Source organism: Apus apus, chromosome 2, assembly GCF_020740795.1.
Source record: "Apus apus isolate bApuApu2 chromosome 2, bApuApu2.pri.cur, whole genome shotgun sequence".
In the NCBI taxonomy this organism is placed as follows: domain Eukaryota; kingdom Metazoa; phylum Chordata; class Aves; order Apodiformes; family Apodidae; genus Apus; species Apus apus.
Window position 1 is genome coordinate 98820495 of NC_067283.1, and position 24551 is coordinate 98845045.

The 24551-nt window shown below is 36.5% G+C and overlaps 1 protein-coding gene across 1 annotated transcript in view; it reads right to left on the reverse strand.

Moving 5' to 3' along the window:
* Positions 1 to 24551, reverse strand: part of DOK6 (docking protein 6) — a 242296-nt gene that overhangs the window by 103907 nt on the left and 113838 nt on the right. Inside the window, exon 3 of the mRNA XM_051612120.1 lies at positions 18505 to 18619. Coding sequence (XP_051468080.1) covers positions 18505 to 18619 — 115 coding nt within the window. The remainder of the gene's footprint in view (positions 1 to 18504; positions 18620 to 24551) is intronic.

The window sequence follows — 24551 nt, forward strand, 5'->3', positions numbered from 1 at the left end:
GCTGGTAACTTTAAATGGAGAAAACAAGATGGAAAACTAATTATAAACATAAAATGAGTTATTAACAGTAGGGATGTCAAAATTGATCACTGTAATTAAAAACTGAGTTACCTAGCATCATCAGGGCACATGGCAAAAGGGCAAATTAAAAGGTATATGCTGCCATATGTTTAACCTTATTTTTTTATTTAATGCTTTTAAACAAGGAAATAGCTGATTGAATGTTACTGTTCTTTCTACCTGTAAACTGTAGCCTACACTGAAGGTCTTCTGCCTTAAAAAATTAAAAAAATAAAATAAAATTACCCTTTGATTTGGTGATACGTAAGAGTAACTACTGGTTTATTGACTTACTCATAAACAAATGAATTTGATATCAGGGTTGTTGTTGTTTTTTCCTGGATCACAGTTTTACAATGGGACCCTAATAGTATCCAGATCACAAAAAAACCCCTAAATGCATAATTATCTTATTTTTTCTCAGTAAAATTAGGGCAGGTAAACACTTACTATTCTTACCTTTTAGTAATAAATCCCAATATATACCTTTGCATAAAATGTTCACACCTTTTAAAATGAATTAATCCATTTCTATGGCGCAAACCAGCAGTGTAATATAGTAGATTGAGGGATGAATGAAAGAAACTTGTTATACAAATGATAATGAAATTTTGGAGGAATAGTTCTTTACTGAGAAAGAAAGAGAGAAACCTTTCTTGTTTCTATCAGAAAAACTGGCATCTCTTTTACCTCCTTGATTTGATCTCTCATGAAGCCCAAGGTTTATACTGACATATAATGTATATATAATGTATATAATATATACACATATAATGCTTATAATGCAAAAATAAAATCTGAATGAAGGTTTTTACGTATACTCTAGAGCTATAAAATTGTGTTTTCTTCAAGACATCTATTAAAGACAATATTTATTTCTTCAGTATTCATAGTAATCTTCATCAGCATACACAGAATTTTTTACATGCTGTCATCTATTTGATTCACAAAGGAGACTAAAATTACAGATGTGACAACCTTACAAAAACAAAATTCTCTAAACCCCCATAATTCATAGCTTACCACTACTTTCTTAATTTAGCATGTATGCATATACAAACTGCCTATAAAGTAGTTTGTCATAATCACAGGCAGAAACATACAACTATTCTTCCAGCTTCTTCCTGCTCACATTTTCTAGTACTCTATGGTCACAAATTTTAAAAGTAAACCCTTAGAAATCAAGATATTAAGCCTTTCATTTAGATTGTTGCCTCACACTATTAATTTTTATTACATTCATGTCTACTTGTTAACTAAAATGGCAATTTTTGATAGGATATGAATGAAAGGAAATCTCCAGATATCAGGAAATTAATAGCAGGGCATTTCATCTGAAGTACTAGTTAATGACACATAGGATTCTTAGATTTTCTTTTCAGCTGGTCCTTAACTACAGTAAACTATGTTTCCATCTGAGTCATATTTCTATGGATAAATAATAAGCACATCTCTAGAAAAAGCATAACTGTCACAATGAAATGTCATATGTAAAGAAAACTAGGTATACTGAGCACACACTGGCATAACTGATAGGCAAACATAATATAGAGAAATTGCATATCTGAATAATGCTGATTTGTACTTTATTGCTGATGAGTAACAGCAGGGACAGCATTTATTAATGGGGGAAGGCTGCTATATCAAGTGACATATGCTGGGAGCACTGCTTCCTGAATCACTTAGATGTCATGGATGTTGTACTACACTTGGAAAAGATTCTCACTGTCAGTGAGCAGAAACATTTTGAAATGACACTGGCTTTTTTAGTTTCCTGCATTAATTCATTTCCCATCACTAGAGAGCATACAGGAGATAAATGTTGGACACCTTATTTCATTCACTTATTTTTTCAGCAAGGTGACTGCAAGCTATAGAAAAGTTTAGGTTAACCACCTTCCACATTCAAGCAAACTTACACAGTAAGATCGTTGGTGTTCAGAATATAAAGCAGAAGCTACACAGTAAGACATTCTGTGATTCTTACTACATTAATGTTTATAGGAATACTCCTAACACAGATTAGCTAATTATCTAGAGGCTTGTCCATTAGCACATTCATATATTCTTCCTTTTTACATTTATTAGACATACGAATTTTATAAGCCCTCAACAAATTTTCTAATTTTATTATTTCCATTTTTAAGTCCAGTAGAAAACATTTGTAAAACAAACTTGGCAGAAAAAGCAGCTGTAATATCAACCTCATGTTTTATTTATGGAATGTGAACTTCAGTTGCAGCATTGATTTATTTTTTTTTCCCTTGAAATGAAATGCTAAGATACTGAGAGATTTGACCAATGAAAAACTTTCTAAAGAAACAGGCAAATTCAATGAGCAAGTATCATTTTGAAATGGAATTTTCCAACAGCAGTCCAAAGATCTATCTTTGGGGAACACTTACAAAATACTTTCCATTTGCTGATACAGAAATAATATGTATTAGTGAGCTCTTATTTGAAAGATTATTAAATTATCACTTTGCTTACAGACTTGGTTCTCTTTTGTACTTCACTAGTTCTAAGTTTGCTTAATTTTTATTTTAGTCAATAGGCCTACATTTTTTCTGTAAATTCAAGATTATTTTTAATTATTTATATATATTATAATACAATATATATTTTTATACATATTATATATATATATTTAATTATTTATTTAGAAACAATGATGCTTCACAATAGACCAGTTCTTATTATCTCTTTAATAGAAAAATAACATCCTCTCTGTGCTTTAACTTTAGAACTACATGCAGTTTTAACAAAATGTTTTGTTTTAAAAACAGACAAGGAACTTGAGATTAGTTTTTCAACTTTATCTTATATGATCATAAATATGCAGGCTAATAGCTAATTAATGCTACCCAACAAAGTTATAGTCTCAGAAGAGTTGCTAGTAATTTTATACTGCTGCAGTTTTCAAAAAATTCATCGCAAAATTAAGTACAGATAAAGATACAAACATGGAAATACTAAGAAATGTCCCACATTTTCAAAATATGCAGCTTTTCCAGCTGTACATTTTAACAATGTGCAGCTTTCCAGAAAGTAAATGGATCTAGGCTTCCATCATTTAAAAGGCAACCAGGCTTTCTCCTAATCCTAACTAATATGCAGCTTTCACTTTGAAGTAAGGCTTAAATCTTTGTAAAACATCAGACTAGCAAACGTCATATGGATTTTACTAAATATGAAGCTTAAACCCGTACCATGTGCCAGGATCCTATATGACTGCATTGTTAAAAGAGCATGGATACATTTGGGAAGTATTTATATTACTTTTGTGAACATGATTGTTGATTCTGTCTTCAATGGCATATGGAATACTTTGAATGGGTGATAGGTCAATCTGAATTATGAAAAAAAATCCATCTAATGTGAAGCAATCCAAACTCAAATGGAAAGAACGTAAAGGATTGTCACACTAGGTGGTCATCAAAAGCAATCAAACAGCATTGCAGATTTGATCTTACATGATCAAACTTAATGTTTATTCTGCTTTCTAGAACATTTACAAATTGATATAAACTGAATCTAAAGCAAAAAGCAAAAATAAAAGTTCCCAAATAAGGATATACCTTTTCTGCATTTTAATAGAAAATTTTCATACCAATCATAGCTGTTTCAGCAGGTGGGTGAAAATTAATACATTTACCATCATTAGTACCATACTTGACCTATTTGCACATTAATATATTACTTTATAAGTTTCAAAACCAATTAAAATTGACAAAAAGCCAACTATGTGACCATTTAAAAACTTAAATGTGACTTTAGTCAACAGCTTTCTTCTATTGTTGTTTCCATTTGTTAACTTCAGTTTTAACCTCAGACTAACTTGCAAGGCAGATTTAACAGCAGTTGGAAGCAGCTGGGATTGCTTAAAACAAAAAACTGTAAAAGTTGCTATGTGTTAGGGAAGAAATTGGAAAAAAATAGTTCTTTTAGAGCTAAAATGTTCATTTCTCTCTATAGGCTATGATAAAATTGTATGAATGTTCTTGAACTGCAGTTACAGAAAATATGTTCAGATTTTCCTGTTTCAATACAATCTTCATATAAAAAAGACTGAACTGCAATTAATGTCATATTGATTTGAAGAAGAGCGGCACATTTTGGGCCACTTTTAAAAACCATGCTACTTGAGAACTACATTAAGAGAAGCACTGATTGTGACTGATAAAGCTTTTTTTTTTTTTTTTTTGGATATCTGAATTTGCTTCTTGGTGTTACACTGCAGTCTATTATTTGAAATAAATAAAAAAGAAAATATTTAGTATATGATGTCTAGAGAATGTTTGGTGAACATCCCAAACTGACAAAGAAACTACTCACACAGAAAAATTCAGTCAGGAAAATATTCTTATTATTTACCAGGGAAAAGGTTGAATCCTCTCTGAAAGATTTAATGCTGACTTGCTTGGAACTTCATCCCAGGATCACCAATTACTGTAAACAAGGGAATCTCAGCTGTCTTGAAACATACCATTTAGAAAGTGAAATGTCTGCTAATTGATGTATTTGTGATTAATTTGCATATCTAGCTGAAATCTGGGAATATTGACCACTATATGAAAGAAATTATGGCATGTTTGTAAGTGGTATCGAGTTTTTGGAGATCAATGAACTAGTCAAATATCAAAAAATAGAGGCTGGACCCATTAACACTACACTACTCTCAGAAAATATAATCTTGGTAAGACTACTGTCAAAACCAATGCATAACTACTCAGTTGGAGTTGATATTTTATAAGACAAATGTGGTACTATATAAAATTCATCAAAAAGACTGGATACTTCTCCAGGTAAGTTTTCCGGGCTGTTCTCACAGGTTGTGAACCCATAATTACTTACTAGAAAGTTTATTGTATTATTCTGAAGGGAACGTAATTTTTGCTTTTCTTTATAGAGGACATAACAAATTATAGACGTGGTAGTCTTTTCAAACATATAAGAAAACTGAACACTTTGAATTATTGAATTTTAGAGTAATTTCTACCTAAAATGTATTTATTTATGCTCTTAAAGTTGAGTAATAGTTCAATATGTTTTCCCACAAAATATTGCCAAAGAGTTTAAAAAACATGAATGGGCTGTGACAATGCCTTAAGTAACCATGGAAGCTGGGACAACTCCAGAAAATCTCACAGGAGCATGTGGTCAGAAGTCACATAAAACTTTGCATATCATATACACCTGTAGTAGCCACACACATGGTTTAGTCTTAAGAATTGCCTTAGTGCAATGTAACTTTATAAGCTTTACCAGTTATCCGTGATGCAGTTGCCATTTGACTGTTCAACAGCCTCCTGGGCTGGGTTAATGCTGACAGCAATATCTATACTGGCAGTGGACTTGCAGCAACCTCTCAAAATGCTATGATGATAAATGGACAATGAACACCAAATATTAATCTTTAGATTTTGTAGATTTGCTTGTTGTTTTTTTTTTTGCTTGTGGTTTTGTTTTTTCTAATATGCACAAATTTGTCCAAAATTTTCATGCTTAGACTGTACATGAAGTAGAATATTGCATGCTGAAATCATGGTTACATGCACATTAATAACACTGTGCTCATTTACACATGCTATTCTTCTCGGCTTGTCTTCATTCACAGATAAAAGTGTTTCAAAAGGCTTGAAAGATTTAAACTGCTAACAGTCCCATATACCTTACACACCATAAGTAGCCTAATGCAATGCAAGCTGAATAGTGACAGAGAATGAAAAATAGATTGGGTGTTTCAGATTTGGAGCTGTAAATTATCATGTTATTCATTGAACTCTCCCTAGGCTCGGCCAGCCATACATCACCTGTCAATAGTATAAATTCAATCTATAAATTAATGTCATTATTTTGTGCTGTCACTAAATGTATGCTGTTCTCAGGAGAGGTCAGGAAGTGCAGAAGGCACATTATTTTACAGGGTGATACATATTCACAAACCTCAGGAGATCTGACCTACATTCCATGTAGATGTGCATAAGCCTTTTTATCTCAGCTGATACCTGTCTTCCACTCCAGTGTTAGCAAACTTGTGGAGATCAAGTGAGGTATTACACAAATCACAAAAGGAAAGGAAGTAGAAATATACCGAGACACAATAGGCATGAGTTATGTAACTGTTTCTTCTGTTGTTACAGAATGTTCTTAAAGGGCAAAAAAGTAATGGAGAAAGGGAAACAATCTAGAAGTCTGCCATGTATGTAGTCTGTTGGCATATTAGTACATAGTATCATCCCAGTACTTTCCAGAAGAGAAGACTAAAAGGATTAGGAGGTTGAGTGAGTGATGTTCAAAGTAAATGGATGTTCTGAAAAACCAAGAACCTTAATACTACTAGTCTCAATAATAAATAAAAAAAAAAGGAAAATAATTTGTAAAAAAATCCTTACAAAATAAGTGATAAACAGTTACACAGGATTATATGAAACTTGATTGTTTGTGAACAGTTCCTTGAAGCATCAATATTCCTTTATATGTGTATTGTGTTTACATGGCAAAGTCTTAGTACTGAGGGGTGCTGCAAGGGTGGTTTCTGTGAGAAGACACCAGAGGCTACCCCCATGGTGAACAGAGACAGTTCCCTCTAGCTCCTAGACAGACGTGCTGCTGGCCAAAGCTGAGCCCACCAGCAACATTGTTAGCATTTCTGTGAAAACACATTTAAAATACAGTAAAAAACAATGCACAGCAGTGTGTGCTAGGGAGGAGTAAAGAAAAATTGTGAAACAGCCCTGCAGACACCAAGGTCAGTAAAGAAGGTGGGGGAGGAGGTGCTCTACTTGTTAGAGCAGAGACATCCCTGCAGCCCTTGGAGAAGACCATGGTGAGGTAGGCTGTACCCCGGCAGCCTGTGGATGACCACAGTGAAGCAGATAGTCACACTGCAGCCTGTGGAGGACCCAACGCTGCAGCATGTGGACATGTTCTGAAGGAAACTTCAGCCATGGAAAGCCCACCTGAGAGCAGGCTCCTGTCAGGAGCTGAGGAGAAGCCTACACAGGAGCAGGTTTTCTGGCAGGACCTGTGACGCCATGTGCGACCTACGCTGAAGCAGTCTGTTCCTGAAGGACTGGACACCTGGGGAAGGATCCATGTTGGAGAAGTTTGTAAAGGACTGTGTACCACGTGTGGGACTCCACGTTGGAGCAGGGGAGATGAAATGCTATAAATTGACCACAACCCCTATTCCTCATCCCCCTGCACTGGACAGGTGGAGGAAGGAGAAGAGCTGACAGTGAAGTTTAGCCTGGAATGAAGCAAGTTATGGAGGGAAGGTGTATTTAGTTTAGTTTTGTCTGTGTGCATTTTTTGTGGGTTTTTTTTTGGGGGGGGGGTTTGGTGGTGTTTTTTGTTGGGGGGAGTTTTTTTGCTTGTTTTGGTGGCGGTGGTGGTTGGTTTTGGTTTTTTTTGGGTTTTGTGTGTGTGTTTTGTTTTTTTAATTTCTAACTATCCTACTCTTATTTTTGGCAATATATTGAATTAATCTTTCTCAAGTGTGCCTTGCCTGTTTCAGTAACTAGTGAGTGATGTATCTGTCCTTATCTTGACTCACAAGCTTTTCATTGTTATCTTCTCCCCACGTCCTGCTGAGCAGGGGAGTGACAGCAGGTTGGTGGGCACCTGGCAGCCAGTCAGAGTCAACCCACTACAACAAAATTACATGTTCTATCTGTCCTAGATATGAATGTTAGAAATAGAGGTAGCGCAAATTTATTTTACCTAACAACATAGTCTGAATATTGTCATTGAACAATATTCATTGACCTGCCTCCTCAGAGGTCTAGCACAATGTTTACTGGTAAGAGCCAGTGATCATGTTTCTATTTTGACTCTACTGCAAACCAGATGAAAACCATGGGAAATTTGTAGAGACATGATGCCTTCCTAACTTAAAGCTGCATGATGTACAGACTAGAGCTGGACAACAGCAGGCTGGCTTGCAGCCAAGACTGGCTGTATCTAGGCATGAAGACATAAAAAAAAAATATATAAAAAAATCTTTATTGACTGTCCCCTTCATCAGGCACTAAAAAATGTAACCCATTGCAGATGACACATCTTAATGCGGTGCTAACATTTCTGCAAGGTTTTAATGGATAAGTCTCAAGGCAGCAATGATTCACTACAAAGTGTGTTATTCTTAGAGCTGGTTGGGGCTTCTCTGACTAAACTCAGATTCATTGAGACCTAAACGCACTGTCAGAAACCTCTCTGCCTGTCTACCTGGCAGTCTGCTGAAGAATCCATGACTTCAGCATTAAGGGCAGTTGCATCATGTTGATGGGGGTCAGTAGCCTAAAAGCATGCAGAAGAATAGCTACAATAAAATGGCCAGGCTCTGTAATCCTGCCTGCATTACCAAGGAAAAAAATCTTGTTTGAATTTACTTCTTACACAAACATTTTTAAAATCTATTTTTAATTTGTAATCTTTAGAACACAGGAAGTAGTAAATTTGAAACCATAAAAATGTACACTTTAATGTTTTGTAGTGCTAGGTGCTGGCAAGTATAGAACTAGGAGAGAAATTGAATCCATTTCTCCTGAGTTTACAAAAAAAAATCCTAAAATATAAAGTCTCGTTCACTTCTCTTTCAAAGTACCTACCACAGGGAGGCCCTTATAGCAAATTATTCAATTAAAGACTACCAGATGCATAATGCAGTGTGTTACAAATTAACCAAAATGGAAAAGGCAAGCTTTTGCTCTAGTTTTAACTATATGCTGCTATGTCACTCTCTTTTCAACCTTAGCGCTTAAATGCATTTTTGCTTCTTTTAATTATGTTTAAAAAAATGGAAACAAGCTAGACATAATCTACCAGGAATTATATAAATATATACAATAGTATACATGTACACCTATAAATAGGTTTAGCTTATACGTCCTTAGGACAGAGAGTGTTCCAAAGATTACTTCCAGCCTTATTTCCTATCATAAATATAAATAGTATATTTTCTTCACTTTTTACCTTCATGCTAAGACTTATTCTATATTGTTCTGTACTTTTTGATAATTAAATTTAATTGGATACAACTGGTTAAATGCCAATCAGATAATAATTTCAAATACAGTGGTTATTAAGAATTCAGTTCTATGATCATCATAATAAAATCAAGGTAAGGTCTAAGAACATGTTCACAAGGGCACATAATGATAGGACAAGGAGTAATGGTTTAAAGCTAGAAAGGGTAGATTTAGGTTGGACATTAGGAAAAAGTTATTTAATATGGGGGTGGTGGATCATTGGAATGGGTTGCCTAGAGTGGTGGTGGGGGCCCCATCCCTGGAGACATTCAAAGTCAGGCTTGATGGGGCTCTGAGCAATCTGTTCTAGAGTGATGTGTCCCTGATTTTTGTAGGGGATCTGGACTAGATGACCTTTATAGGTACCTTCCAAACAAAGACATTCTATGACTCTATGACTGTGTGATTCTAACCTGAACGGCACGAGGAAAAAAAAAAAAAAAAAAAGAAAACTTCACAAAAACTTTAAATAAATCCCGAAGCTTTTTATATTGTGGAAAGCAAGAAGTTACTTTGTTTAGCGTACAACGACAAATACTTACCATGATCTGTTCTGCAAACACCAGAGTGCTTATTAACATGGATTTTTAAAGGTACTTCTAAAGTGAAAACACTAAATTTCGTTTCAAACTTCACCCATTTTAAACGAAACGTGCTCTTTCATAACACGATTCGTGTACGTAAGGGCACATTAAAAAACAATCTGGAGTGGTTTCAGTTTCTGCATTATAAAAAATATGCAACAATTTGAATGAGCAGGTTTTTTCTGGGAGGAAGAAAGTAAGGATTTACGCCTCCTTCAGAACGTAGCTCATCTATTCTCTGTTAGCTGGAAAGTCAAATGTGTAATTTCTCTGATGAATGCCAAAGTATAGCCACAGAATACAAGCATCTAGCTGGACCAGAAAAGAATTGATGAAGAGGAAGAAAGAAGCATTTTTCTCTATTTTGCACATATTTTTTAATATTTTATGTTTCTTACTGGTAAAAGCAATTGCAAGTCCAGGCTACAGCCTCACACATGGATATTTCAGTGAAAGCAGATTTTGTATTTATACATATATCTATAGGAGATTCTTTTCCAGGCTTTGTCACATTTGTCTGCCATTCAGTTAATGAAGCTGCATTTCCGTTCCCTATTCTGAAAACTGCTAATAATAACAACTCAAAATATGAGCCATTTTAATGCATAAAACTCATCAAGATTCTCAAATGGTTTTCAGTAACACTTCACAGAATCACAGATTAGTCATGGTTGGAAAAGACCTCTAAGATCGTCTGTCCAACCATCAACCCCCCGACACCAAAAGAAAAACAAATAGATAAATAAATAAAAAATGCTCACTAGAGCATGTCCTGTAGTGCTTCATCTTCACGTTTTTTAAATACCTTCAGGGATGATGACTCCACCACCTCGCTGGGCAGCCCATTCCAGTGCCTGACTACTCCTTCAGTAAATAAATTCTTCCTAATATCTAGTCTAAACCTCTTCTGGTGTAACTTCAGGCCATTTGCCCTAGTTTTACCATTATTTACTGGAGAGAAGAGGCTGACACACAACTTGCTACAACCTCCTTTTAGGAAGTTGTAGAGAGCAATTAAGTCTCTCCTCAGCTTCCTTTTTTCCAAACTAAACAATTCCAATTCCCTCAGCCTCTTCTCACAGGACTTGTTCTCCAGCCTAATCACCAGCTTGGCTGCTCTTCTCTGAACTCGATATAGCAACTCAATGTCTTTCTTGTAGTGAGGGTTGCAGAGCTGAAGAGAGTACTCAAGGTATGTAAATTTTATTACTGTGTGTGAATGCCTTTTGGCAGTGTAGAACAGGCCAATATTTTTAAAAGCAAGGTGTAGGACGTTGTAGAATACATAGCAGGAAGACGTTAAAATACATAGTGTCTTATTGTTTTACCTTCTTCATAAAACGTGTTTACATCATAAGAAGTAGATTTGGACTTTCATACTTGTAATACAATTTAAATGTAATTGGAATTAATTTATGAATTATACAAAGGATAAAACAATATCTCCATATCTTTGTTTCCTGTGACTAGCAGTTATTTATGACATAGTACATTTACCAAACCCACTAAGAATTTTATAGTGGGATCAGGAACAAATTGTGCTATACACAGATGCATGAAGTATTTATAATGGTAGATTTCAGTTTAAATTAAACAGTCAGGAGCCAGGAAAAACTTTATTTTTTTTAAATTTTATTTTCCCCTCAAATGCCAAATATTAGCTCATGTTTTCAGACTGCATTTTAATGGTCTTGTGCCATCATGCTAATGGGATGACACACACTTCCTTTTTCTGGTATAAAACATGGAGGCTGCAGTCGTGACATGGTCCATCAGATGTTTAGCAGCTTATGGAAAATAACCCCAAGGACAACCAAAATAACAAGCAAAAAATTATGAAACTTCTAATAAAGTCCAACAAACAATTGCATACATCCCTACGCTGACACCCTGGACTTCACAATCATTAACCTATCTCTGCTCTGTGCTTACTAGGAAAGCTACTTCTAGGGCAGAGGTATCTCTTAGTCTCTCTAAAATAAAATTTCAGTTGACTTTGCACCATCTACTACATGAAGTGGAAATCTGCTTTGTGCTTTGTGTTTGTCTTCTAAAGTTGCTCAGCTTCTCCAATTAGGATGATTTTTTTTTCTAGTATTTTATTCTTGAGGAGTCCTACACACAATGTAAAATGGATGATTCACTATTATCTTAGCTATATTCTTTGACTTTTGTTCCTATGGTCACAGTTTATCTTTCATAAAAATTACAGTCCTTTTGAGTAAAACTGTAAGAAGGAAAGCACACAGTGTGTCTGCACCTCGAGATATTTGTCCCTTTCCTTCTCTTTCCAGTACCAAAATGGTATTTGGGAAGATGTTCTTCGTATCCACCACCTTCAAGATCCTGAAGCTCCAAGTTCACAAAACTAACAGTGAAAATGGGAACTTTAATTTCATTGTTTTTAAAGCTTACGTAGCCATTTTTATCATTAGTAATAACTGCAGGTATGATCACTGATGCTTCAGCTCAAAGCCTCAATGTTTCACTGTAATTTTAATCCAAAACTTCCCAGCTTCTTAGCTGTCAAAGGATACAGTGATATGAATTACATCTAATATTCCACTCACATCTATCAAACTCTTTAAGGATAAAATATTTTTGCTTGTAAAACTATCAAGGAGAAAGTACCCAGCTGATAATCAGTAGTAATAATTTGGCAACAGGCCAAAAGCTTTTTCAGTACAAAAATGAACGGAACTCGTGCCTTTTAAAATGATAGCAGTGATATAACCAGTTATTTTACAGAAAGCAACACCAACAAATGAAGAAAACAGGTTTAGAAGGAAAAATATGTATAAAATTAAAAAACCCACAACCTTAGTGAACACATTGCTACTTGACACCAGTATTCCTGTATTTTCAACAGTAAGATTATTTTTTTTGCAGAGTTATAACAGTGATATTACTTATCAGTCTGACTGAACTCAGAAAAAGCTGAAAGTATAAAAATATAGAAGAAAAGTACTGTTTATGTTATAGATATAGAAAATAATTTTAACAGGGTAACTGTCACAGCAGTTAGACATTCAAGAAATTAAAATGGTGGATTGAGCCAAAACAACCACAAGCTGCATCAATATATTGTAATGATGAGTAAACTAAACTAGAAATTTCAAACAGGGTAGGTGATTGACTTTTTACAATACCCTAGTTCTATTTTCTGCAGGACTTGAATAGTGAAAGTTTTAAGGGGATGCCAAAATAGAAACTCTTAAAAATAATGAAGATATTTCTTGATTGCACCGACTCCAGAACTGCAGTTCATGCATGCCTGGAAAGAGAGAAACCCCTTCCATTCATCTACTTCTATAGAGAACGTGCTGTTTTACTGAGGACAAGACAGACAAATATCAGTATCTGAGGGGATGTCTGCATTTGCTTCACAGTTTCAGTTTCAAGATTTGTCTGTGATTTTGCCCCTTTCCTTTTTCTCATGTTAAATCTCATTTCATACTCAAATCACTGAAATCACATTCAGCCCTAATTTATTTTGTTTCTCTTTTTTCTGATTCTATATTTTTTGAAACCCCTCCAATTCAATGTTATGAATACATTATAAAGTTCATCAATTTTCTGTACATTCCATCATTTAGAAATAAAAAAAATTACACAAACTTATACTGTTATGTCCACTGAGCCTTCAAGTATCATCTAGTATTTTGCTGGCATCACTAAAGGAAATATCATGTTCCTGTATGGTCAGTCACTGACCTAGCACAATCAAGAAGTTTAATTCCTTGCAACCTAGACATTATTCAGGCACAGCATCATCCTAGCAATTTCCATAACAGCACCATAAATCTCTAGCTTTAATCAGTATTCATGTCCACTAATTTAATTTTCTTGCTGGTCCTGCATAACCTGCATCATATCTACAACTTTAGAGAAAATCTACAGGGCTTTTCAGAATGCCTGTTGCAGTGTAAACACTTGGGTTACTGTCACATTACAGACATTAGGCTTGCGGGAGGAAAAGCTTCTCAATAGGTAACAGGTGTCTGAGTACAGCTATGTCTACACAAAAACTAACAGCACACTTACCTGAAGCAAAACCACAAACAAATAAAAACCTTGTTCTCCCCACCAAATTTTTAAAGATATTAGGGAAAGACAGCATTTCAAACACAGCATATAGCATCTAGAGTGAAAATAATTTCTCCATTTGCTTGGTAACATATCATGGAGTGCAGAAAGAAATCATGTGCGAATGCAGAAGGATTTCTGTGAGGCTGTGTGGAACTTCACTGACTTAACTGCTAGAAATTTTCCTCTACATTTTCAGTCTATTTTGCCCCTGTTATTTGAATGGCTATAACAAAACAGACCAATACTGGGCAAATGTTCTGTATTTTCTTCTAGTGATAACATCACTTCACACCTTAATTTCCCCCAACCCCCCTTCCCCCCCCCCCCCCCTTTTGATCTGTTTAAAAGCCAGCAGTAATATTTTTTTAATGTTTATTATGCTGTAGTAAATATGCTAAATTCCCTGAAATTGCTTAAATTTTCTTCACAGTAGACTATCATTCTATTTAGCCTGCTTGTACATTTGGCAACCTCTAATTTTATCTCAATTCTCAATGTGTTAGCAACCTGAGAGTTTTGCATTTTCCTGATTCTGAATATTAAAAAATAAATACATTTTAAGGTAATAATTTTCATATGATTTTCAGGGAGGCTGAAACTGAGACCTTAGCATGTTTCTTGCTAAGGTGGCAGCAATTTCCTACGGTCTGAAGAATAATTCCTACTCTTTGAAGTCTGCCTCAACTTCACTCAGTTAGACTACTTTTTACGTTATTTAATAAGCCATGACTTCTCATTAGTTTACTTCCACTGAAGCAATTCTGATGGTAACTGAGACAATATAAAAATTATGCTTGCTAATAACTAAGTCACAATTCTCTTCCCACTAGAACAGATGTCATAAAGAGACATAGAGACATCAAGTAGCTTCCTTCTGTCCCTGAAGAATGAAAATTCTTCTTTAAAGACATGTTATCCCATGCTTTTAATCAGGGAACTATATCTGAGATTGGTTTGCTAATCAAAGTATTTCAATAGAGCTTCAGAATTTCACAGCTGTTGTAGATGTTGGAAGCACCAGTGGCAGTGATGGGAACAGCTAGATGACAACAAAAACATATGGACGAATTTTGTTTGATTTTCTACAGAATGTTTTCATTAATAAATGAAGATTACAAAAATTTAAATGCTCCTCAGATGACTAATTTGTTTAAATCCTAATGGCAATATGGGGGCTACAGCACATACAGAGCTCAGACTTGCCAGTAGCTGCCTTGAAGATAAGTGAGCTGAGGGCCTAGAAGCCCAAGGAGCCTAGGAAAAAAAAAATCATAGGCTACCAGCCAGCACACCCAGTGGGCTGGTATCACAGCTCTCAGGCTTTCTAGAGAGGACCAAACTGTTGTATATCTTTACAGATCTATTTTAAAACAGAATAGCATTTTACTGTGCTTAATTCCATAATTAAGAAAGCTAAGTACCAGAAAAATGTGCTACTTTTCATCACATGGACTTTTAGACTGCACAGAGAAAAAGATATCAGCTCATACTATCCAAACCAAAATGATATCATTATTCGGAAACACTTTCTGGTACAAATCCAACAAAATAAATAAATAAATAGATAAATAAATCCTACTTCACCTTATTCAGTCCCTATATAGAACTAATGCAGCTTTGTGCGTTACTTGCTCCTCTTGTCCAATAAATTATTGACTCTATGCTCAGCACATCTTTTGCAATAAATTCAGTGTTACTGTCCTCCGATTTGCCACTAGAGGTCAAGATGAGAGGAAACAAAGTATTTGCTTCTGTATATTTAGAGACTTCATGGTGGAAAGATACTCATATCATGAAACTTTGGGCTACTAAATAATTCAAGGACAAGCAGCTATGTTCCTAGAAATAGATTTTTGACTGAGTTAAAAACACTTGAGAGATTATTTTCCAATGAAGCCATGGAAAATAAGAGGTATTAGCAGAGGAAAAATATTGTTTAGTTAACCAAAGAAGTGGCCTGATTTTTCAAAATAAACACACATTTTGTATACACCACTATGCACTATGAGTCTGTTAAAAGTCTAGACATTGTCCCATAGAAACCACTGCCACCAAACATTTTTGAGAGGCATGAGTAGAAGAAGAAAACATTCAGACTAACAAGCAGCTCTCTAAATTTACCTAAACTTCAATACGTTTCATAAAGGAAAGCAAAATACTTGTCATATTCCAGCAACAGCAAAACCAGTAGTTGTTACTTTTGGAAAGACAGAACTCAGATGTGGAAATGAACAGCAAAATATTTTTTTTAGACAAATTCTTCCTAGTTCAGAATGCACAAAAGTTTCAGAGTTCAAGAGAGAAAGATTTTAATAAAAAGAAAGTGTATCTGTCTCATCTGATGGACGTGATGCAGTTTATAACACTTAGATAAACTGAAGGCTGAAACTATGCTATACCTATAGCTAAGATTTGTTGCCTTTCAGAAAGAATAAGTTATCTAACACTTCTATAGCTCCATATTCTCTGTATTTTCAGATCAGGTAGCTATATGATCCTGTGAAGTTGTTTCTTTTCCAGGCTGATAAGGCCCAGCTCTCAGTGTCTCTTCATATGTCATGTGCTCCTGAACCTTGACCCTTGGTGGACCTCCACTGGTTTAGCTTCTTATGTCAAGATTCTTGTGCTGAGACCACAAAATTGGACAAAGTACTCCAGATGTGGTCTTATAAGTGCTGAATAGTAGGGAAGGATCACTTCCTTGTACCTTCTGTCAACACTCTTGCTCATGCAGTCCAGGATATGTTCAGCTTTTTGTCCACTAGGACCCCAAGGCCTTTTCTGCAGAACTGCTTCCCAGACAGTTGGCCCTCAGCTTGCCTTGTTGCCTGGGATTACTCCAGCCCATGGAAAAGACCTTTTATTTGCTCTTGCTGAATTTCATAAGTTTTCTGTCAGCCCATTTCTCCAGTGTGTTCAGGTCCCTTTGACAGCAGCCCTGCCTTCCCAGCTTGGGTTATCCCGATCTGGTGTCATCTGCAAACTTGCTGAGTACTCTCCATCTCATCATCCATGTTTTCAATGAAGACATTGAACAGTATTTGTCCTAGCATTGATCCCTGAGGCACCCATTACCTACTGGCTGCAAACCTGACTTCACGCCATTAATCACAACTCTTTAAGCCCAGACTATTTTCTATCCACTTTGTAGTGCCATTATCCATCCCATGTCCCAATGATTTGGGGGCTATGGAGGACACTATGGGAGGCTCTCAAAGACTCTTAAAATCAAGGTATGTAACAGCTACTGTCAATCCCTTACCCACAGTGCCAGACAACTCATCATAGACAGCTACTCCCATTCACCTTGTTCTCCTTCATGAGGATTTGGGGATTGCCAGGGTGAAACCCTCTGACAATGAACAGGGTCCTCAGCCAGTGGGGTCCTTTGATCCAGGTAGAGTAATGAAAAATTACCACAGGTGAGGTCTGACTTAATTCTATAAAATGGACTTCCCCACTGGGAAGCTGGTTGGGTTTTCCCCAACCAGGCCTGCCAGGAAGTCTACCACCTTAGGCAGGGACACCACTTAAGGAAACTTCTTGAGACTGAGTGACCTCATCTTTGGCGAGTGATGTATTTGTTCTAGATATATCTTTGTCTGAGCCTTGTCCCTATAGGACAAGTGATACTGGGTACCAGAGGGGAAGGTTTCTCTTTTTATCTGAGTGTGCACATGTGGGCTTATTATTATTATCCACATTAAGATTATCTACGTTAAGACTAGTCAAAAAAGCTTAGGATTCCTTTAGTAGTTGTGGTGTAGTGCATTAATATTCCCGATCGACATCCAAATCTGTGGTATTATTTTTTATTTATTGCAGGGCTAAATAGCATTTTTTGGAATAAATATTCAGCATAAAGTACCTCAGCCTTTCCCATGCGTCTTGTCACAAGGTCCACAGCACTACCAAGCAATAAGCCTTCCTTTTGCTGTTAATGTACTTTAAGAAACCTTTTCTGTTCTTCCTCTCCCTGGCTAGTTTCAGCTCCAGCTGAGCTGGAACTTTTTTGGCTCCATTTCTACAGACATGGATAATTCCTCTATATCTTTCCCAGGTAGTTTGTTCCTGCTACCGTGTGCCTCTCTTTTTCTGCATGAACTGAATCAGGAGCTTTCCATTCACTCATACTGGTCTTCTGAAGATTGGGAAGGACAGGTCTTGTACTCAGAGGATTCCATCCTTGAAGATTAGCTCTCCTGGTCCCCTTGGCCCTCCAAGGCAATTATCCACAGTATCGTGCCAAGCATGGCCCTAAACAGAGAAACTCCTCTCATCACATTATTGATCATCTATATAAAGAAATGGTCTTCCATATGTTCCAGAAATCTGGATTGTTAGTCTCCAGCTATATCAGCCTTCCAGTAGATATTGTTCCTGTATCTATTGTGCTTATAGCAAAACTTGGTAAAAAAAAGGTTTCACGTCTTGACTTAATAATATCCTAGAGATATTTTCTACTCAGTTTTACAATTTTAGCTGAAAATCTCAAGTCTTTAGACCATCTGCATCCAGTCAAAGGTAAGTAAAGGAAGAAAGAGCTCTGTACCACCTCCAACACCTCACAAAGTATATTAAGAAAACCCCTACTAAAAAACTAAGCCCCAAACTCCAAAGTTCTTGTTTACAATAAATTCCTTCAAGACAAGGATTTGTATCTGGTGTCTCAAATTCATCTAAGCAACACTTTGATTTGTAACTTTCTTCAATCTAGAGATTCAGTACCAATTGCTTACCTGACTCACACGCAAATGTCTTTGACGTCTCATCATGAAAGATAATTGCCACTGCATGCTTCTTTGTCTCTCGAGGCAATCTAGTTATGTTTTTTATATTGTGCAGCTCAGTTACCTTAAAATGAAGAAAAGTATTTTAGGCCAGTGTATAAATGGCAAAAATAAAAATATTAACCATAACTACTAAATTTTCACTCTAATCTGTGTTTTCCCCTAAGGCTATTCATATTTATAAGGGTTTTAGTTGACAAAGACACATACACAGTTAGACACTAAGGCTGCAAAACTTTCTATAAAATGTAATATATCAAAAAGTGAATTGCTTACTTCTCTAATAAAGTTCTACTTGAAAACATAGTTATTAAAATGACATTGAGACAGTCTTGTGATTATTCTATAATATATTTTCAGTTTCTATATTCTTAGAACTTTTATGATTTTCAGAATCTGCATCAAATATATTAACCTAATATAAGAACAGCAGTGTCTTATAAGTTAAGGGAAGTAACAGTCATCATGCCAACTATTATCACCAAATTTTTAAGGATAGATCCTCATCTGTCTTCAAAGTGTAATTGTCATCCTCATAAGAACTCAACATTTTATTTTCCAAATATTAGAAAAACTTATCAACAAAAAAAGCCTCTTGTAGCAAATTTACAGCATAAACAATAAAATCTATTTCCATTTTCCTTTGATACAAGTAGATAACAAGACAAATGGGAGAAAAATATCTAATTACAACATGAGCACAGCCCATGTTAAACTGCGTAACACTTTACATTATAAAACTTGTTTCCCCATTTTTATGAACTCTGGGCAAATTTTAACTGTTTATAGTTAGCTTTCCTGGGCTGGGCATCCACCTCAAGAAGAAATGATTTCTTACAAATGTAATCCATATGAGTTTGGCCTAGGGACAATAATACATTGAATGTGGGTGGGTTTTATTTTTTGCTTTGTTTTGTAATTCTTATGCTCCCTGTATACAGCTCTAGCATTCCTTTTATTATGCTGGAAATAATTTTAAAGAGACAGAGATTTTATATGTTCCATAAAAAAGGTGGTGGAGCAAAGACATTGCAAAAAAGACTGAGAGCAGATGATGGCAAGAGCCATCAAGAAGCTAGGAAAAGAACTGAGACAAAGCATGAAGTGGAATGTGTAGGTGCTGATGACAAACCTGAGACCAGAACTTAAGACTGCTATGTGTTTATCTTGACAGTCTTCAGCCCAACTCACTCCAGCTTGAAAAGACCTTTACTGTAACAGGTGGGCCAAAACTGGATGTGGTATTCTACATATGGTCTAATGAGTGGTGAATAGAGGAGGATAATAATTTTCTGTACTGACTGGCCACGCTCTTGTTCATAGAGCCCATGGAGATGTTTGCCATCTTTGCTAGCTGAGGGACCAAGATCTAGGGCCCTTTCTGCAGAGCTCCTCTATCCCCTAAATTCCCCCTCTATCCCCAGTCAAAAAATTGAGAAATAAATGGATTCTTACAAAGCCCTGAAAATGCATGACTAAAAATAAAACTGTATGGGATTTGGAACTCAATGGCAAGACCAATGTTGCACTTGTGTCCAAAAAAAGGCCAAAAGATCAACCTTGGGGACTATAGGTGGGGCAGGCTCACTTCAATCTGAGGGAAGATATGAGGAATGAGTTGTCAAAACAGATTTCAAGGCACGTGAAGGAGAAGATTTTAATTGGGAAGAAGCAGCATGGATTTATTAAGGGTAAATCATGCATGAGCAACCTGATAGTCATCTATGATTTGTGATGAGGAGAGAGCAGCCAGTGTCATTGGGTACTCACTTAAGCAAGGCTTTTGACATTGTCTTCCACCATATGCTCATATCCAAGTTGGGATGTTATCATCTAGGTGGGTGGATGTCTAGATGATGAAATACTGATTGGCTAGTCAGAACCAGAAAATCGTGGTTAATGGGTCATACTCCACCTGGAGGTTGGCAGCAAGTGTAGAAGTTCCAAGATCTGCATTGGGACCTCTCTTGGTTAGTATTGTAGTTATTATATTGTTATCAGGTACCCAGGGCAGGTAATGGAGCATGGACTCACCAGTTGTGCAGATAGCACTGCTAATTTTCCTTGATCTAGGTATGGTAAATGAACTAGTATGTGAGTGCGCTCCTATGGCTTACTCAAAGCACTAATCTGAAGGAAATCCCATAAAAGGGAAAAGAAAGCATTAGCAGGCAGAGGAGAGCACACCATGCAGAAAAAAACTGCACTTTAAATCGTGTTATGTTTCTCTTTCTGGATTAGCTGGAAAGAAAATAGAAGTGCTTTGAATAGTGAAAACAGGCCGTATTAAGCCTTCTTCCAGTCTCTCTCAGACAATAGTGATCTATCCTCTTCATTTGAGTGTTATAGACTGCTGAAAGATCCTGCAATGCCGGTAGGTTTGATAATAGATCCTAAAAACTATATTCCTGGCATCAAAGACATGTAACTTTCATAGTAATTTTTGCTCAAAACAGAACTACAGATGACTAGGGATGCATACCTAGCCATCTATAAAGATGATTTTACACGTTCTCTTGTTGATCATTACATTAAGCTTGTTTTATTGAATATATTGACAGAACTTTTTTTTTTTTTTTTTATGACAGGAATACTGTCAGCACAAAATGAACAAACTGCAGAATTTTATTTCATTTTCTGGTGGGAATTTAATGTCTGAAAGAGTCAATGAAAACACCATCAAATTCTGATGTGCTGCTCTTCAGTACCCCTATGAGAGATTTGGTTGAACAAAATGCAAAGCAAGTGAAGAAAAACAGTCTCCATGTATTGAAACAGAGCCTTTGTTTTAAACACAATTCAACTTTGTTTCTGGACTCATACTACCTCCCTAGACAGCACATAACATCTAACAACTCCAATGTGACAGGCAGAGTTACATAAGTCGTCTCTTCCAAAGCTTCCTGACTTTTACTTTGGTTTTTAAAAGCTAGGGTTTTTAGCCATTCATATTTTCATACAGAAGTCATGTTATGTTTGTGTACATCTTTCCACAAAAATGGACATTTCAAACTACCATTAGATATTGCGAGAGATCTCCTGTCAAATGCTTTAGTTTTTTCAACACGGGTAGTCAAAATACTTCTGCCCATTAAAAAAAATTAAATTCTTTGTTTTATAAGAATGGAATTTTTTCCTGGAAATGATACTGTTTTAGTAATAATATTCTAAGGATAAAGGGAATTTATACAGATATTAGTTAGGAAAAGCAATTAGTTTTAATGGGCAACTATCAGAAAAAAAGAAAAAAAAAAAACAAAACATTAAATGAGCTTTAGCCCACCAGATCTGAAAACCAGCAAGTTTCACAGCATCACAGAATGGCTGGGGTTGGAAGGGATCTCTGGGGATCATCTGTTCCAACCCCCGCTGCTCAAGTAGAGTTACTTAGAACTGGCTGACCAGGACAGTGTACAGATGTCTTCTGAATACCTCCAAAGTGGGAGATTCCACAGTCTCTCTGGGCAACCTGCACCAGGGTCAGTAACGTTTACAGTGAAGGAGTGTTTGCTGATGTTCAGAAGGATCCTCTGGTGTTTCAGTGTTTGCCCATTGCCTCTGGTCCTGTCACTGGGAATCACTAAAAAGAGCCTGACTCTGTCTTCTCTAAACCCTTCAGGTATAGCGAATACACTCACTGATGAGTATATAACGATTGAGCCTTCTCATCTCCAGGCTGAACAGCCCTACCTCTCTCAGCCTTTAATTACAGGAGAGAGCCTCTAGTTCCTCAGCTTTGTAATCCTTCAGTGAACTCTTTCCAATATGTTAATATCTCTCCTGTACTGGGGAACCCAGCACTGGACCCAGCACTCCAGGTATGGCCGTACCAGTGCTGAGTAGAGAAGAAGAATCACCTGCCTTCTAATGCAGCCCAGGATACCATTAGCTTTCTTTGCTGCAAGAACACATTGCTGGCCCATATACATCAAACCATATGAAAATAGAGGAAGCAGTTCTAGTTTTATCTCTTGCGCAAGTCAACAAGCTGACAGAAACCCCCCCCCAACCAGCTAACATCTCAGAAAACTGAGTTGATGCTAACAATGACAGAGGTCACATTACCAAATAAGACTGTTGGTATTTCTATTGGATACGTAACTGTGAATATCAAATAGAGGTATGAATTTCTGCTTCCATATTCATCTGTTGAAATTGTACTGTATGTTTCCCTTCACAATCAGAGCAGAAAGACAGCAGCAAGAGTAATAATACCACGAAAATCTATCCTTCTACTGCTAAAAAAAATTGAAGTTAATAAAATTCCAAATTCTGGGTTTAATACAAATGAGGCATGAGTCATTTCTCTACTTGCTGAACATTTACAATTAAAAATTAAACACCTGAGACTTACTTTTTTTTTTTTTTTTGAGCAAAACCAAACTGCTTTATCTCAGTGATTGTTCAGTGTGGTTTATTTTTTTCTCTGTTCTTCAAAAACCAAAAAACCTCCTCAAAAACCAAAGTAACAACCAAGCAACAAGAAAAAAATGCAAAATCTTTTTAAAGGGGAAAAAAGTATCAAAGCTACTGAAAAGACAAGAAGTCTTATGGCTAAAATTAATAACTTAAAAAAATAATTTAAAATATCTCTTTGCAAAATTTAAGAAGGTTTTAAAAAAGTTTAACGCACTTCAATCAAATTGAAATTTTATAAAAAAGAAAATCCATTTTTTTATGAGTAGTGCATTAGGCTTTTTTAAGCAAGGAGTATTATACCAAAATTTGCTCCCTCCTTTATTATAATAGACTTGTTGACAAAACACAGTTTAGTTCATTGAAAACATTGCTATAAAAACAGAATCACAGAATCTTAGGGGTTGGAAGGGACCTCGAAAGATCATCTAGTCCAACCCCCCTGCCAGGCAGGGTCACCTAGAGCACATCACACAGGAACTTGTCCAGGTGGGTTTTGAATGTCTCCAGCGAAGGAGACTCCACAGCCTCTCTGGGGAGCCTGTTCCAGTGCTCTGTCACTCTCACAGTAAAGAAGGTTTTTCTAATATTTACATGGAACCTCCTGTGCTCCAGTTTGCACCCATTGCCCCTTGTCCTATCACTAGACATCACTGAAAAAAGCCTGGCTCCAACGTCCTGACACTCACCCTTAACATATTTGTAAACTTTGATGAGGTCGCTCCTCAGTCTCCTCTTCTCCAAGCTAGAGACCAAGCTCCCTCAGCCTTTCCTCATAAGGGAGATGTTCCACTCCCTTCACCATCTTTGTGGCTCTGTGCTGGACTCTTTCAAGCAGTTCCCTGTCCTTCTTGAACTGTGAGGCCCAGAACTGGACACAATATTCCAGATGCAGCCTCACCAAGGCAGAATAGAGGGGGAGGAGAACCTCTCTTGACCTACGAACCACACCCTTTCTAATGCACCCCAGGATGCCATTGGCCTTCTTGACTACAAGGGCACATTGCTGGCTCATGGTCATCCTCCTGTCCACCAAGACCCCCAGGTCCCTTTCTCGTACACTGCTCTCCAGCAGGTCAGTCCCCATCCTGTACTGGTCCATGGGGTTGTTCTTCCCCAGATGCAAGACTCTACACTTGCCCTTGTTGGATTTCATCAAGTTTTTCCCCACCCAACTCTCCAGCCTGGTCTCGCTAAATGATATTGGATATTGGATATTAGATATAAATGATATTAGATATTGGAGCTATCATTCAGTGTAGTACTCCATATGATGCTGTGTGATACGTTAGGAACTCATAGCACCTGGCCCATTTCTCAGTTCTCCTTCTTGTCATCAAATATTCCTGCATCATAGGTCCATCACTCAGCAGCCCACATATTTGTTTCCTTGCTTTCTTTTGCCTACTTGGTTTCTTAGTCTATTCCTATATCAGTCTCTAAAACCATTTATCTTATTTCTAAAATGACAATGAACCGTGATTGAACAAAAAAAAGGTGGAATAGCTACTTAACTTCTATGTAACAGATTTTTCTTTGCCAAGCTTTTTTTATTCCACTTTTTTTTCTCAAGGCATCAA